The sequence below is a fragment of the Populus nigra genome, chromosome 3 (assembly GCF_951802175.1).
Source record: "Populus nigra chromosome 3, ddPopNigr1.1, whole genome shotgun sequence".
Lineage (NCBI taxonomy): Eukaryota > Viridiplantae > Streptophyta > Magnoliopsida > Malpighiales > Salicaceae > Populus > Populus nigra.
Window position 1 is genome coordinate 8,884,789 of NC_084854.1, and position 16,964 is coordinate 8,901,752.

The 16,964-nt window shown below is 33.2% G+C and overlaps 2 protein-coding genes and 1 long non-coding RNA gene across 4 annotated transcripts; 2 read left to right on the forward strand and 1 right to left on the reverse strand.

Moving 5' to 3' along the window:
- Nucleotides 1-353: 353 nt before the first annotated feature.
- On the reverse strand, nucleotides 354-2,928 carry LOC133688794 (uncharacterized). Of its 2 annotated transcripts, XR_009841205.1 has the most exons (6): nucleotides 2,530-2,928; nucleotides 2,253-2,435; nucleotides 2,025-2,151; nucleotides 1,815-1,928; nucleotides 582-849; nucleotides 354-427 (listed from the first exon to the last, which is right to left on the reverse strand). XR_009841205.1 is itself a non-coding variant. In XM_062108406.1 (5 exons), exons 1-5 carry the CDS (start codon nucleotides 2,800-2,802, stop codon nucleotides 734-736), a joined length of 813 nt encoding a protein of 270 aa, XP_061964390.1. In that variant the 5' UTR covers nucleotides 2,803-2,928; the 3' UTR covers nucleotides 354-733. The 2 variants fall into 2 exon arrangements, 1 of the variants encoding a protein (XP_061964390.1); XM_062108406.1 differs by having other exon boundaries at nucleotides 354-849.
- Nucleotides 2,929-3,340: 412 nt separating this feature from the next.
- Nucleotides 3,341-8,257, forward strand: LOC133688585 (uncharacterized). Its single transcript, XR_009841177.1, has 3 exons — nucleotides 3,341-3,430; nucleotides 3,730-3,799; nucleotides 8,105-8,257. It is a non-coding gene; the product is annotated as an uncharacterized LOC133688585 (long non-coding RNA).
- Nucleotides 8,258-14,229: 5,972 nt separating this feature from the next.
- On the forward strand, nucleotides 14,230-16,757 carry LOC133689997 (cinnamoyl-CoA reductase-like SNL6). Its single transcript, XM_062110127.1, has 6 exons — nucleotides 14,230-14,420; nucleotides 14,506-14,663; nucleotides 14,769-14,957; nucleotides 15,929-16,082; nucleotides 16,177-16,369; nucleotides 16,456-16,757. Exons 1-6 carry the CDS (start codon nucleotides 14,297-14,299, stop codon nucleotides 16,535-16,537), a joined length of 900 nt encoding a protein of 299 aa, XP_061966111.1. The 5' UTR covers nucleotides 14,230-14,296; the 3' UTR covers nucleotides 16,538-16,757.
- Nucleotides 16,758-16,964: the final 207 nt, after the last annotated feature.

Genomic DNA, 16,964 nt, shown 5'->3' on the forward strand with positions numbered 1-16,964 from the left:
TTTAAAAGCGTAAGCAGCACTCCTTTCTGCAGTCCGAAGCAGGGAAATGCAGTTTACATTGAATAGTTAAGTCATCCATTGTTATACAGTGGGAGATACAATCCTCCATCTCTCATGCGTAATGGAGAAAAATACGAGTATAGTCTCCATGAATGAGATTTGCAAAAGTAATAGAATAATAACACAGAGTTACACCCATATGAAAGTCGAGGCCTAAATAGCCCAAAGTTTAACGAGCCAGGCTTTAGTTTTGTGAAAACTTTTATGGCTACCATTCAACCAAGTGATGAGCCAATGACCGCTAGTTGATCATCTGCTTAAAGAATATTTAAGGAAGAGTGGGTGAAAGAAGATTTACAAAGCAATAACCAATGTTCGTTCATCACATAAAAGTTAAGATCGCCGAGTGCTGTAGATCTGTGCTTCGCTGTTACAAAATGAACGGAGAGAGAAAGATGGCAATTACTTCAACCACAAAATCAAGCAATACATGATTTAAAATGTAAACTTCCACTGCCAAAATATGAAACTTCATCACTTGATACTGTCTTTAAGAGAACAGAAAGAACCCTTGCACTTACTCCTTTATAAACTTTGTCCTACTTGTATTCATAGATTCTGCACACAATCTGAAGTATAGGATTGGTTTTTCCTATCTTTTTATCTGACAGCCTTCATTCTTTCTTCCAGGAGCTGAAGATGTTGTCCTCGTTGCACCAGACAGAGCCAGAAACTAACGTTGGAATGAAATGGAATAGGAACCAGTATTCGGATCTTGAACAGCTTTGAAGTTGTCAATGCTCATGCCAAAGCGGCCTAGCAAAGAGTTTCCCATCTCTTTCAGCTTTCCTGCTCACAAAGAAAAAATTCAGGTTAGACACACACGTGTGCTGTGCAGTGGTGGAGAAGACAACGAAGTTTATAACCAAGAATAAAGAGTACATAGCCAAGAAGAGGAGAGGATTTCACACAGAATAAAGTGTATATAGCCAAAGACTGATACAATGGCATGACTCCATGACTATAAAGCACCTAAGCTCCTTTAACAAAATGATTGCATGCTCCATGATTTCGATAAGAACAAATCTTTCAAGATATCATCACATAGATTAAAAATTTTCTTATTCACCTTGCTTCTAATGAGCAGCCAGAAAAGAGCAAATGACAGACTAGGACAAGTGCAAAAAATGTCTACACAATGAAAATTTAAACTTGAAAACGCTTTCATTTTATATGGTCATGCGGACCTAAAAACATTATCTGTAACTGAGAATCCAAAGTTTACACTATCAAGTCTTTCTATCCATTTTATATCTTCTTGCCGCATGAGCATTGCCTCTCCTGGCTTTGGCATCCATCCATCAACATCAGAAATTAGAAGGCAAAACACATGATAACACCACTGGGTTGATATAATCATCAAGGGAAAAAAGAAAAACATTGACAGTATTATTTAACAAATGATGGACAATTGAAGAGACAGAATCTAGCCACTGCCTTGCCACTAGTAGTTTCAATTGTTTTGAAGATCTTAGGGGAGCAAGAGGTGTTTCAACCTCACTTTTTTTTCTTATTTCCTCTACTTTCTATAGAAGGCATGGCTCTATGATTGGGAGTATATGTTGATGGGACGAGTAAAAGGAAGAAAGCACAAGTTTTATCCTATTGAAATTGAAAGAATCATCTTCCAATATCCAACATAAAATTGGTGATTGCAGTGTAATTCCAATTAAATACGTTTCTATCAAAAGAAAAGAAAATAAATGTATTCAAGTACGAGGGGAAAAAAAAGGTAGTTGCTCCTTTCAGCTCACCAATCATCTCTTCCTTCATCTTTTCTCGCTTTTCTGCAGCAAGTGGCTCCAAGCGGCGAATGGTTTTCTTTGCTTGGTCATTTGAAGGATCAAATTCCAAGGTTTTTTTCATATCTGAAAATACAAAAATATAATTGAAAAGTTTCCTCTCCTGACAAACAGAATCTTGTTTTAAATGAGAAGATAACAAGTGCAAGAACCCACACTAACCAACAATAGCCTCCTCAAAATGCTCGAGCTTTTCATGAGCCTCTCCTCTTCTAACAAGAGCTTTCATGTAAGAAGGATTCAATTCTAACGCTCTTGAGCATTCCTTGATTGTGTCCTCGTATTTTCCCTAAAAAAATATAAATTTAAAATCACGCAATTACCATCTTGATTAGGCTTTCTTTAATAGTTGCAGCATCGACAGGTAAATTGACAATCACAAGAAAATACCAATTTCAAGAAGCAAACGCCACGATTGAAATGGCAAATGGAACACAACTCGACGGATGATGGCACGTCCTGTGGGGAAACTTGTAAAGCAAGTTCATACTGTAGTAATGCCTCCTCATACTGCCCATTCCCAAACAATCTATTGCCTTCCAATTTTGCTTCATTTCCTTCTTCTACACCTCTCTGTTTCACAACCAAATCCAAAACCTAAATAAGTGGACAAGTAACATCAATCTTGCCTCGTTATTCAGCTAATTAAAAAGAGAGAGTGAAAAACCTGAATCAATTCGGCGTTGTTTTGAGTATGTTGTTGTTGATGATCCTCAGCGTTGTTTTCGGGGTTGATTCCCTTATTGACAATATCTTCTTCTTCGTTGTCGCTGACTCCGCGCTCGCTTGCCGTTTCAAACCCATCGGAGTCGCTTCCGTTCTCTTTTGTTGTGGTGGTGTCGCTGGTGGTGGTTTTTGATGTTGAAGCTGTTGGTTGAGGTTCTGGTAGATTTTGTAGTACGGTCTCTTCGTTTTCTTCTTCTGGTTGGATCATCACCATTGTTTTGTTTCTACGAGAGAAACACAAGCTATGATTATTTTATTTATTTGATCAACTCTCTTTCTACCTCCCCCACAAGGACGGAAGGATGGAAGGAAAGCATCCGAATATTCTCGAACTCTCTTTCCAATCATTTTAACGACTATCATTTACCCTTTTATTGATGATAGATTTTTTATTGATGATAGATTGATAGTAATGGGCATGGTTGTTAAAAATGTACGATTTTACGAATTTAAGCTCATAAAACATACAGAATCGGAGTTAAAACTTGAAAAAGAATAAAATTGATTAAATTCGGTCAAACTCGTATAGAACCAGGTCAATTAGTAAAAAACATTAAAAACATAACGTTTTCACGAGTTCATCAAAATGTCACCAAATGTACTAACACAGAAAATTAGAAATGCAAAATTAGGTGTAATTTTGACTCAGCTGTGCACTAGTCTCTTTCCTAGTTCCCACCCTACCACCCTCATCCCACCTGTGACTTCGTCCTCGTCCCTGTTTCACACTCTCCCTGACTCCCTTCCCCTTTCCCTTTCCCCTTTCCCTTTCCCTTTCCCCTTTCCCCAGAAAATTAAGAAATCACTTTCCCCCGATCTGGAGTGTTCTTGGCGAGACGAAGGTAAGAATTGATGCCCAATCCCAAGCTTTGTTTTTTCTATCTAATGGTGGTGATTAGAGACAAAAATGATCTGGGTATGCTGTGAATCTATGTTTATCTTTTGGGTATTCTATTATTAATTGGTTTGCTTCTTGGTATTTTTTCAGAGGGGGAGTGGTGCTGCACTACTGCTAGTAATTTCGTGTGCAACTTTGTTTATCTTCTGTGAAGCTTTCTAACAATGGTTTACTGCTGTGTGTTGTAATTTCTTTTAATGTTCACCTATGCTCTATTTGATCTTGCTTGCTTTGGTGTTGCAGATTCTGTAATTCTGCATAAACAACAAAGCAACGAAGCAACGAAGCATTCCAGGATTGCACTCTTGTCAAGGTCACTTTCCATTATTTTTAATAAGCTTCTTTCTTATATGAAATTTTGAGAGAAAACTGAAACTGAATGTGAAGGGAATTTAGGTGTAATTTATCTAGATATTCTGTAAATGTGTGTAATTTCTTGCTTGCTAGTTTTGTGTGTTGTAATTTCTAGCATTCCAAGTATTATGTAAATCCGAAAACTGCAAACATTAGGGCAATTGATGCACCTGTTTGGAATGCCTTTTGCATTTAATTTATCTAGGCCTTTTGTGTATTAATGGATAGGTAGTCTTGGAATGCCTTTTGCAGTGCTTCATTTGTGTTTTTGTGAATTGTAAATCATTAGATTACAAGTTGTCACCTTCCATACTTATGTAGTTTAAATACTGGGAAACAAATATTTCAATTCTTTTAGCAATTGGCACTGTATTTGGTGGCAGCAGGGCAATTGATACTTAGAGCCTTGCATGATGTCTTTGTTGTTGTTCTTAGGCAATGCTATGGTTGAAAACTTCAAATCAGTTATTTAAATCACTTATTGACAGAAATGCATCATTTGCGGAGACTTTGGCAAATTTAGGATTCTAGAAGTTTAAAATCCTAATTACAATGGCTATCTGCTTGGCTTGTATAATTTTCCACAAGTCTTATTGGTTCCTCCATAATTCTAATCCTTTATATGGTAATGATTTTGATGACTGTTTTAAGAATAATGAGGGAGATAAAAACAATGAGGGTGTGTTTATTTTACATGACACACCTATAGACTGTTTGTTTTAGGTTTGTTAACTTTTAGTTATTGAAATACTATGGATATGTATGAATTTTTATTTGAATTATGTATTTTAAGATGTTTGGATATTTGTATTGTTTATTTTACTTTTATTTAAATTATGTATTTTAAGATGTTTGGATATTTGTATTTTTTAAAATATTTTACTTGCGATTTTACGATTTTAGTTAAAATATTTTACTTGCTATTTTACAGTTTTTAGTTAAAAAATTTTACTTCTGATTTTACGATTCGAGTTTACGAGTCGAGTTTATATTGTATGTTGCGTGTCGTGTCAAAAAAGCGTTTTTGACAACCTTGGTAATTGGTGTTATCCATTACCCAAACTCTAGAATGCATGGGTGATATCATAGTTTTGAAACCCGATCTAGCCCAGCAGGTCGACCCGGAACCCGGCCGGCCTGGAATTGAAACCGGGTCAGGTTGAAGAAAAAATAAGAAAAGAAAAAACCTGGTATGACCCGGCGAGTTGACCCGACGACCAGGTTAACCCGGTAAGACCCGGTCAAAAACCCGGTTTCAACTCGTTGATTTTTATTTTTTTTCTAACTAAAATGACATCGTTTTGATATATATATATAAAAAATAATTGACCTGGGCAACCCGGTGACCTAGTCAAAACTCGGAATCCGGGCCGGCCTAAAAACTATGGGTGATATAGTAAAATTACTTCTTTTCATTCTTGGAATAAAAATTAAGAAGCCTTTCTAATGTAGGTATTTTAGTATTTTTGTATCGCCTAGAAGGATTACCAAGGGTATATTTATCCTTTTTAACTTTTAAAAATAATAAAATGATTAAATTATCTCTAAATAAAAAAAAATATGAACATTTGATCAATGGTGTTTTTGTCTTTTTATTTTTTTATAAAACACTAAAAAGATATTTTTATCTCTAAATTCAAGAAAAAATAAGTTATACATCTAGAGATTTTTTTGTCCAGTCACAGCAATTCTTTTTTAATTAAGATTAATGGAGGGCAGTTTGGTCATACATTTTGAATAGTTAATATAAATATTCAAAAACTTGCTAGTGTGTGCTCTCCACTAACCGGTGCATGGGAGGCACTTGTAGTTTTTGAACAGCACGTGTGACTTCTTTTAATGGCCAAACAAGCTTTTATATCGTGTTGTTAGAAGTGATTTTGTGTCATGTTCCTTTTGGAATGATGCATGTCAACGACGGTAAAGTGGTTTATCATTGGCTGGCTGTACTTATTTTTCCTTTCTTTCTCTCTCATCTCAAAAAAGTACTGGTTGACTCTCTTTGTTTTTGATATTTTGATTTCAGTTCTTATTCTTTTGATTTCTAATTTTTATTCTTTGCTCTTTTATAAATGTTTTATTTGTTTTCAATTTAGTCCTTATAATCACAATTTATCATATTTTATTTTTTTTATTCGATCTTTATTCTTTTGATTTTTAATTTTTTTTACCTTTCTATAAAAATTTTATTATTTTTCAATTTCATCTTTCAATCCAAGTTCATAGTGTTTTATTTTTTCTTCAATTTGGTTCTTATTTTTTTGATGTTTTTTCTTCTGTTAAAATTATTTTTCTTTTCAATTTGACCCTCTAATCTAAAATGTTGGGTTGCCCTCTAGTTTATTTTTTATTTTGATTTTCTCCCTCATTCTTTTAATTATAACTTTTTATTTGAGATCATTTTGTGTAATTAATTTTTTTTATGATTTCATCCTTCAACATTTGATTTGTTAGGGATTGTGCTTCGTAGTTTTTCTATTTATGGTGCTTCTAGTCTAATGACTTAGGTTACATGTTTAAAAAGTTAATAGGATCGACATCCTTTTTTTACTTCCTTTCTTTTTTGGTTTCATCGTTTGATATTAGTTTTTTAAAAAAAGATTGACTTTCTGGTTTTCTTCAATTTCTTTTCTATCACGTTATTCTGGTCTAATGACTTGGAAAACAGGTTTTACAAGTTAACCCAGGTTAACTTGCCTCATATTTCTCAGATCGCATGTCTATCAAACTAACTCATGTTGATTCACTCACACACACACACTTTTAGATCCAATTTCAACCAACTTATTAAACTCGATCATGGTTGTAACCCGAGTTGTTTGTTTTTCTTATTTCTTTTGAAGGCATATGTGGTACCTAAACTATTGTTGTCTTTTTCTTATTTTCTTATTCTAATTTTGGTTTTTATTTCAAGTGATGTTTTTTTAACATGTTTTCTTTTTAAAATGATTTTTTAAATTTATGTTTCAATTAATATCCTTCCTCTATAATTATTAATATGTTTCCACATAGATGAAATTTATTTTTAAAATAAATAATATTTATTTTTAAATAATATTTTTAATATGTGTAGTTTTGCATGAATTTTTTTTTACCTTATTCATTCAACTTTATGTGTGTGTCTATTTCTATTATCGTTTAATTAAATAAAAATTTGATTTTAATAAAAAAAATTCATTAAACACTCTGGTAAATATTCCACGTTACAAGATCAAGTATATTGATTTACATCTATCTCTTGATTTTTTTAATTTTATTTTTAGTTATCATTAATGATTTTTTCTTATAGATGGTTATCAATTTATTCAATTTGATACTTACATAAGTTTTTTAATTTATACTTATAATTTTTTATGTTAAAAAAACACATAAAAAAAGCTAGCATATCTATTTTTTTTTAAATAAAATATTTGATCTCTAGCGGAGTACAGTTATCTAGCTAGTTTGGCTCTAAAACGTACCATTTCTAGCTACAGTAGAACTGGCTGAGATAATTTAAATTTTTCATAAAAGTTTTTCGAAGATGAAACTTCCTCCTGACTGCTGATTTAAGCCATGTTAGCCTAAAAGTATTCCACATTTTTTAATGTTAATTGTTATGCCTAGTATAGGTTAATAAACCCATTAAAGATGGGTTTGGGGCGAGGTGCAGTGCGGCCTCCTTTTTTAACTTAGTTGTTTGATATATAATATTAAACAAGCATGTATGGGTTAATCATGTTTTGTTTTTATTTTTTATTTATTTGGATTTTTATTTAAAAAACTGGAGATTATGTGATAACTCAATATTCCTGAACTTAGCTAAGTGCAATGCCCATGTATATATAGATCTAACAATCCACTGGACCTGACACCTCTGAACTTAGTCAAGTGTTAACCCCATACATGTATGAGTTTAGCAATCTATCAGACCCAGCACTCATAGACTCATCCAAACACTAAACCTAAGCATATATGGGTCTGGCGACATAATTAAGTCAAATATAATTTTTTTTTCTCTAATTAAATGAAAGATATTTTTCTTCTGATTAAGTTGGAGATTTTTTTTTCTCTGACATAGAATAGGGGGGAAAGTGATGGAGAAAAAGATGAGGATGAATTATAAAGACCAATTGAATCCTTAGAAGTCAAGGTTTTGAATCTCCACTTTTCATGACACATTTTATTTTAGAGTCTTTTTAAAATATTAATGCATTTTCTCTCAAAAAGTTACTTACTTAAGTATTGGAGAATCTTTAAATTCACCAAAAAAAATCTTTTGCAGGTATCAGACACCAATTACCAGCCACCTTGGCTAAGGATGATGGATCAGATTGTCAAAACCAAGAGATTAACCAATTATCCAAGGCATAAACCTTGCCCTTGAGCTACTTGAATTTTTTAGTATCATCAATGACACTATCTATGAAAAACTAATAAAAAAAGTCATCGATATTTCTTTCAAAATTGGTTTATCAACGTCTCTAATCACCATCAAATACAGATAATCAAAACACTCTAGCCATTTCTACAATTGTTGGCACATTTGTTCCATTAAAGCTTTAACAACTCTTTAATAAGAAAAAAAGGCTATGCAACAATTTAATCGCCCTAAGTTAATATGCTTTTTCTAATAGGCTTAATGAGACAACCAAATTTAGGCTAGGTGTTTTTCAACTTCACTAATGCAATTAGAGCCTCGAGATTTTAAAAAGCTTTCAATAAATACAAGTGGAATGTTGATTCAAACTGTAAAACATGTAAAGTTTGTTTGTCAACCATCCAGAAGACATCAACTAGATAAACTCTATTATCTCCTCTTTTGGAGCTGAAACAATGATCTCAATAGAAATGTCATCAAGCGATTATTATGTCTTAAATGGGCAATAAGAATGTATCATGATCATATACTAAAAATGTAAGTTTCTTATATGTGAATTAAATTATTCACAATAACAATGTTTTTTTTTTCTTTAAATGATATTTAGGGCAACAACCTCACAACCTTCCAAGGATAAACAAATTTAATCTTCCTATCGCGATTGTATAATTTACCTTGGAATGGATGGATCTAAAGCCTCCCTAGTGCAATTGTACAACTCTCTAATGATGGGATTGACATTATATCTTTTCGAGGCAATGATCTCACAACTTTCAAAGGATGGAATGGACTCAGTTTTTCTAGTTTGATTGCACAATTTATCTTAAAAATGATCAACTAAGTCTCTCTAGTGCAATTGCACAACTTACCTTGAAAAAACAATGAATCAACTTTTGCATATTGAGAGGCTGAAGGCAAGGGAGAAGATGAAAAAAAATGTTTAACAAGTCTTTTGGAGCAACTTTCCTAACTGGCACAGGTCAAGAATCAGCTTTTGCATACCACATCCATCAATATGCAGATGTCTATACAAGCAAGCCTGAGAACTTTTTGCTCTATCCGCCTGAAGCATGGCTTCATGTACCTTTTCATTTCATATCAAGATCATGCCACATCATGTGAAGGTATGCTCACATTTTCTTCAGAAAAACTTTCATTTTTCTCTTCCTTAATGAATAGAAAATGACAGTATATTGGTGTTCTGTGTGCTGACTTGAGGCTTTCTTCATTCTATCCTGGATGCTGTGTACATGGCTGCCTCACCATATGTTACAATATTTCATTTTATAAATCATGCAGGGTTGTCGGAACTCAGAAACAGATCGTATTTCTTGTTTTTGTTTTCTGTCCAAAGGAATAGAACTTATTATTTTTCTGCTAAATGTTGGATCTAGACGTCCCATCATCTTTCTTGTGGATGTGATTGTCACTCAAGACTGTTCCATTGAGGGAAAGATGCTAGATTTCAATTCTGGAGAAAAGAAATATTTTCTTCTTTCCAGGTCACGTCTCTGCTTTTAGCACTTTGTCTCCTACTTTTCTTCACCAGTCTCCTTTGTATCTATATGTATGAGGTGAAGCACTTTGTCAAGACATCGTCTAAAGACTAGTGACCTCGAATTATATATATATTGGCACAGAAGCTGAAAGTTTAGCATTTTGCACATGGGAACTTTCTTTTTTTCGTTTTGGGGAACCCAAATCAGAATAGATAAAGAACAAGGAGCATGATATTTCTCACGGAACTTCATAGATAGCAACTATGCATTATGATCTCTTGAACCAATCTCTGCTTTTTGTTTTTTGTCAAATTCCATCCAGAAATATCTATCTACTTCTATGCTTATAATGTGATTTTTATTTTCCTAGGTTCCATCAAGCTCATTCAAGAATCAATAGATTTTCATTTCCAACACGGTTATCCGGGGCTGGTTTTGGCAATTTTAAGCATCTGACTCACGTATTTGGATGATGACTCTAAAGTTTGTTCAGACAATGATGTTTCAGAAATGAGGACATGACAGCAACCTTTCAGTTATTCTGGTAGGGACTAGGAACACAGGATTATTTCCTCTTTGGTTACATCTGAAGATGCAGAACATGCCCTTATGTATGTGAGGAGTTGTAGTTTGACGTTGCAATGAGATTAGGTGACTTTCTTGAACCCGGAGAAGAGTGCCGCCGTCCATCGTAGTTAAGTATACATAATATATTCTTTAAAATCTGTTCTTGGTTCTGCAGTTTCCATTATTTGCAATCTCTTACGAACAGAATGTGCCAGTTGAAACACTCTCGGGCAGTTCATAATTCTCTAAATAAAGCTAATTATTTGTCCTGTTAGTGTAGTTGTTGGTAGAATTTGTGGTCTTATTTTTTTATAGTTCCAGTTATGCAGCTGGATTGTGACCTTGCATTGCAATTTGGTGCATTATGCGATGATTTGCAAGGCATGTCAAAGTGCTGTCATCTTTAATTTATGATTATATATTACTGAGAACCACTTTTATATATATATATATATATATATATATATATATATATATATATATATATTATTTAAATAAAACCAACTTATTCAACCAGTAAAAACGATAACCGGATTATTAAATTTTTCTTATTTAAAACACTCCCAGCAGCTAAACATTCTTTAACGGAAAAAATAGTAGTGGTAACTACTAAACTATAGGAATGTGACACGGGTGCAGTGACAACTAACAAACATCAGTCCAACGGTGTATTCCAAGTTGCAGTTGAAGGCACAAATCTTATATATATATATATAAAGAAGTAACAATAGTAAATGGGTAAAAAATCACAAAAAACATCATGATAAGCATGGAAAAGAACCTTTATTCAATAGCAAAAAACAATGTTTAATTCTCAATCAATTAAATATGAAAGGATAAAATAAAAAAATAAAAAAATCAGTGTAAGTCAACCTGAGCTAGCATGATAGACATATAATTTGTGGATAAAGAGGTAAGCTATTGCAAGTTAACCTGTCAAACCCGTGTTTTATGTCATAAGGACGAGATAACCTGATAAAAAAAAATTGAAGCAAACATCAAAACTAATTTTTTTTTAATAAAAAACAATGTTGAATGACAAAACTAGAAAAAAAAAAGCTAAAAAAAATATACCCACCCCAATTAACTTTTTAAATATGTGATCCAGGTCTTCATACTGTAAGTAGCATGGAAAAACTGTGAAGTCCAATCCCCAAGAAATGAAATACTGAAAAACAAAATAAAACAAAATCACATAAAAAAATTCAAAATAAAAAATAAGAGTTAAAATTAAAATAAAAAGTAAATTAGAGAACAACAAGTGTTAAATTGAAAAGAATAATAACATTAATAAAAAAAAACCAAAAGAATCAGAACTAAATTGTAAAAAATAATATACCATAAATTTGAATTGAATGATGAAATTAAAAACTAATAAAACTTTTATAAGAAAGCAAAGGAAAAAAAATCATAAATAAAAAAATAAGGACAAAATGAAAAAAAATAATATATAATAAAAACAGTGAAAATAAAATGTCAACACACATTAACTTTCTAAACATGTAGCTTAGATAATGAGATTACGAATAACCTAAAATAATTAAATGAATAATGAACTACATAAAAATACCAAAATATCCCAAAACCAAGACTTATGAATTTGTTGAGAAGAAAAAAAGCATCTTTACACTATAACAGTGACTAGAAAAACGTGTTTATGGCCAGAGAATTTACCTTCCATTTTAGTTGTGTTTTTTTTTTTAATGCGTAATCTGTGACTTTACGAGGAATCTGGTGTGGATGTAGATACGAAAAAGGTTGTATTTCCTAAATTTGCATGCATGTATGTACTGTAGCCTTTAAGATATCGGAGATTTGAGTGATCTGCAAACCCCTTCTTCTCCAACAATGGGCCTGGTGGCTTGAGCATCATCATTCGATGTCCTTTGGATGCTATCAGGTAAATATATATATATATATAGCTCATTATCCTTGAAATTAGATTACTTGGAAGCAGGTTATAACAACATTTGATACAAATTTATCTATTGCACTGAATTTGTTTATGATTTCATGCAAAAAGAGGTTCATTAATTCCATTCTCGATGATTTGCCTCTCTTTTGTTCCCTTCCTCTATTTTTTCTTCTCCTTTGGGTATCTGAAACGCCTTTTCAGTTGGGTGGAGGGTCATGAAATCTTCTGTTTAATTGTTAGTTCGCATAATGATGTATAATACCTGCTATACAGTACTCTACGTCTCAACTACATCAACAAAGCTGTGGACTCTGAGGTCAACAAGTAGATACCCAAGTAGATAAGTCAATGAAATACGAGTGGATCGCCTACTTGTGGCCATATCAAAGTAATAAATGACGGCCACACAGGACTCCTTCAAACCGTTAGGTTCGTGGTTAACCAAAACTGCAAAAGCATAAAGCTTTCTCCTTCTCTAGGGAACGACTACTTTCTGGTGCGTTCTTTTTTCCACCTTGTTTCCGCACGCAAACCCTTCTTCCTTTCATGGAAACCTTGTGCAAGAGTGGCAACCTAGCATGCCCGCCTTCAATATTATCTTCAGGAGTTGATTTTTCAAACTAACCCTAATTAAGCTTTGATAACATAATCAAATTACTCCCATGTAAGTAATGAGGCGAGGCAAGCAACATCATACTAACATTTGAAAAAGGTACAGTCAATCAAGTTTCTCCTAGTGGTGAAGCTAGTTTGATCATGCAGCTCCATCCATCAAATTGGATGAATTGTGTGCTCAAAGTGAACAAAACCCAATGATTCAAGGTTTCTTAACAAGTTTCATGGCCACATGTCCCCTTGTATTGTTATCACCTAGCTAGCTATCTGCAGAGCACATGGTCGACGATTACCAAATATTATTTCACATCAAACTCGTTACAACAGAGCATGTTTACTTGTCCAACCTGAACATCAGTAGATTCCTCCCAAACACAAATGCACGTTTTCTACCTACTTAAATTAAACGATGATTTTTAATTTATTAAACCCAAGAAATCGAAGGGAAAATCATGTAATTCTAGTGGTATAACAAATAGGCTTTGAGGCATGAAAATGACTTTAATTAAGGTATTAATTGTCTTTATTATATTTGTTGCATGGTTAAAATAATGTATCTTCAGAATATAGCAAAACTTTAAATTTATAGACAATAATTTTAATAAATTTATTAAAAAGTTTTGTTTTATTTCTAATAAACATAAACAGATAATTTATAGAAAAAAATTAGAGAGAGAAAAAATTTATTTCTTGTTTTTTTTCTGTCAACATCAAACTTGTATTTATAAATAAAATAACATCATTTCAGATCAATATATATGTAAAGTTTAGAAACATACCTTTTCAGACTAATATATACGTATATAGAGTTTTAAAGGTAACTTTTCATTCAAATTATTTGAATAATTTGACAAAAGATGTTATGTATAATTATTAGATTAATTAATTTTAAAAATTTAATTGATTATCTCAAATTAATAAATTTAAAAATAAAAAAAAAGAACATTTATATTACATATGACTTTTCCCCCAAATCTTTTCTTCAACATTCAAATCTATTAATTTGATTTTTTTTCAGATTAGAAGGTATAACAAATCCTTCAATTTTTTAAATGTAGAATAAATTTTTCTTTAACTACCTATGTACAAGGTATATTTTAACAAGCATTCCACGTCTAGACACACTCTTGACACATGAACGCTCAATTTCAGAGACTTCGACAACCTACCCTTCGTTCCTTAGCATTATTGACTAATAAAAAAAGTTAACTTGTACAAAACTTATAATTTAGTGACGTCTAATAGCATTTTTACCGAAAAATTCGAGGGTTTTCGTGCAATTTACCCTTGATGAAATCGAAACATAGAAAGGTCTTTCAAGCGAAAAGATGGTGAGTAGATGGGAACGTGTAGGAAAATAGTTCACCAACTCCTCTTCTATTCTCTCACCTTCACATTCTCCCATAAACATTGCGACATGTGTATATAAAAGCTCATTAAAGAAGGAGCTAGCTAGCAGCAAAGAAACATCAACAGAAAGAAAATCGAGAGAAAGCTAGAATGGATATTGAGGAGCTACCCTCAGTTTGTCTTCTTGATGCCTCAACCTATGTGGGTTCTTGGATCCTCAAGGGGCTGTTGAGTAGAGGATACACGGTTCATGCAGCCATACAAAAGAACAACGGCAAGTGCTTATCTTCATAATAATTACCTGCTGTCTTTGATGATTTTGTGAACCAGTTTTTCTGTTTTGGGTGGTTTTCGTTCAGGAGAGACTGAGATAGAGAAGGAAATAAGGGGCTTGGGGAGAGAGGAGGAAAGATTGGTGGTATTTGAAGTCGATGTCTTGGATTACCATAGCATTCTAATTGCTTTGAAGGGTTGTTCTGCTATGTTCTGCTGCTTGGACAGTAGAGACGGCTACGATGTATGTTGATTAATTGTCTTCTAGACTTGCTAGCTTATCCATTGCTTCTCAAAGTAATTACATTTTGTGATTAGGAGTGATTGTTTTCATGGTTAATTTGGGCAGGAAAAAATGGTTGATTCGGAAATTAGAGGAGCAATCAATGTAGCGGAGGCTTGCGCACAGACCGATACCATTGAAAAGATTATATTCAGTTCTTCACTAACTGCAGCGATATGGAAAGAGAGCATTTGTTCAGAGAAGGATGTAGACGAGAGGTCTTGGAGTGATCAAGAATTTTGCAGGAAATTGAAGGTTTGGATCTCTGAAAGATTTCACTATCTATCTTGATTGTGCTTAATGCCTCTGTTTATCTTTCTTTTTCTCCACTAGCGAGCACCTTGAAATAATAGACTTGTGATGATGATGAACTCTTTCTACTCACAATTTCCCATAGTAATAAATTTTAATTTATTTTCAAGTTTGAAAAACACATTAAATTTTGCTCAACTCATTTTAATTTCACATTACTTTGTTTTTTCTAAACTTTGAAAGATAAAACAAATCAAAAGATTATATGAGAAGGTTGATGAGAAAGTAATAAATTTCTCAGAATAAGATAATACTAAATTAAGCGTAGTTAATAGTGGAAAGAAGATAATTCATAAAATAATTAATATGTTTTTATAAAACTAAAGAGATTAAGTTATGATTAACTCTGTATTACTTTGAAAACTTCATAAAGTCTAATAATCAAATCCTAATAAACCATTTAGTAGGTGGTATGGTGATAAGAACTTGAAATCAAGATATTTGTTTTCCTGTAGTTTCAGGTTTGAGTTATGTGGTTACTAATATAATAGTCACTAGAAACTTACATGATTCTTAACTTTAGAGTCTATAAAATTAATTAATGTACACACAAACTCTAATATTAATAATAAAAAAAATAACCAAGCACTAATGATCTTTACTATTGAGTAAATTATTGTTTCTTCCTCTTGTATTTTTGTCTGTACCTTAACCCTTTCCTTGAGCGTTTAGTAATAATGAAGTGTTGAATTGTCACCAATTTAGATGTTTTTCTTCCCAAAATACCCTCTTGAGATATATTAATTAAAAGAAACTTATCAGTAATCAGGTATTTTTCTAGTTATTATATTGCTGAAAACATTGGGATTAAATAATTATTCACTCAGATTTATTTATTTATTTATTTATCTGGATAGCCATGTAAATCTATGTACTATAACTACATCTTTTGCCGTCTCTTGTTTAATTTACAGTTATGGCATGCCCTGGCAAAGACACTCTCTGAACAGGCTGCTTGGGCTTTAGCCATGGACCGTATGCTTAACATGGTTTCCATTAATGCCGGCCTAGTTCTGGGTCCTGGTGTCTCTCAGCAGAACCCTTTATCAACCATGTCATACCTCAGAGGTAAACATGTATGGCACGACATATTCATTAAAAAAAAAACGGCATCTTACTGTAAGATTCTGAAATGATCCTCAAGCCACCAAACATGTAACAGGGGCAGCTCAAATGTATGAAAATGGGGTGCTGGCCTATGTAGATGTGAACTTCCTGGCTGATGTCCATATTCGAGCTTTCCAGGATCGGTCCACATGTGGCCGATACTTCTGCTTCAATCAGACGGTCACTACCGAGGAAGAAGCTGTCAAGCTTGCACAAAGCCTGAACCCTTTAATATCATTACCGCCAAGGTAATTGTAATAAAATGAAGGGTTTCTGTTGACGCAAAAGATTGACCAATTTGGGCTCATTTTGCGCTTTAATTAATCATATACAGGTATGAATACCAAGGTAATGAAGTGCACGCTGAGAGGCTTAGGACAAAGAAGTTGAACAAGCTGGTCGAGGGTGCTGCATAGACTTGTTCATGGGCAAGGCAAGGTCGAGTTCAGGTCGGGCCTGCATCATCCTGGTTTATTTTTGCCTGCCTTTGTGTGTAAAAAGTAAAGTTTTCCGCCAGCTTTGTGATAATGGAGTGTGTACATCTTCTAGTTATTTGACTGGAATCATGTAGGAAGTGTATTTGATGGTTGATCAGCTTGAAAAAAAATCACAATCTAGATATGAAATTGATGGCTAGTTGCAACATTCTACTGCTATAGGAGGTAAGGGTGGCTTCCTTCCATGGCAGCCTCGCTGCCTCCATGTTAAACTTGACACCTGGTTTAAAGGAGACTGGGTCATCTTTTTTGACACTGAATAAAAATAATGCTTCTGTGCTCCACTTGAACAAGGTTGGAAAGTGAATTTCCCGATACAGGAAGTAATTCATTCATGCTGGCACCC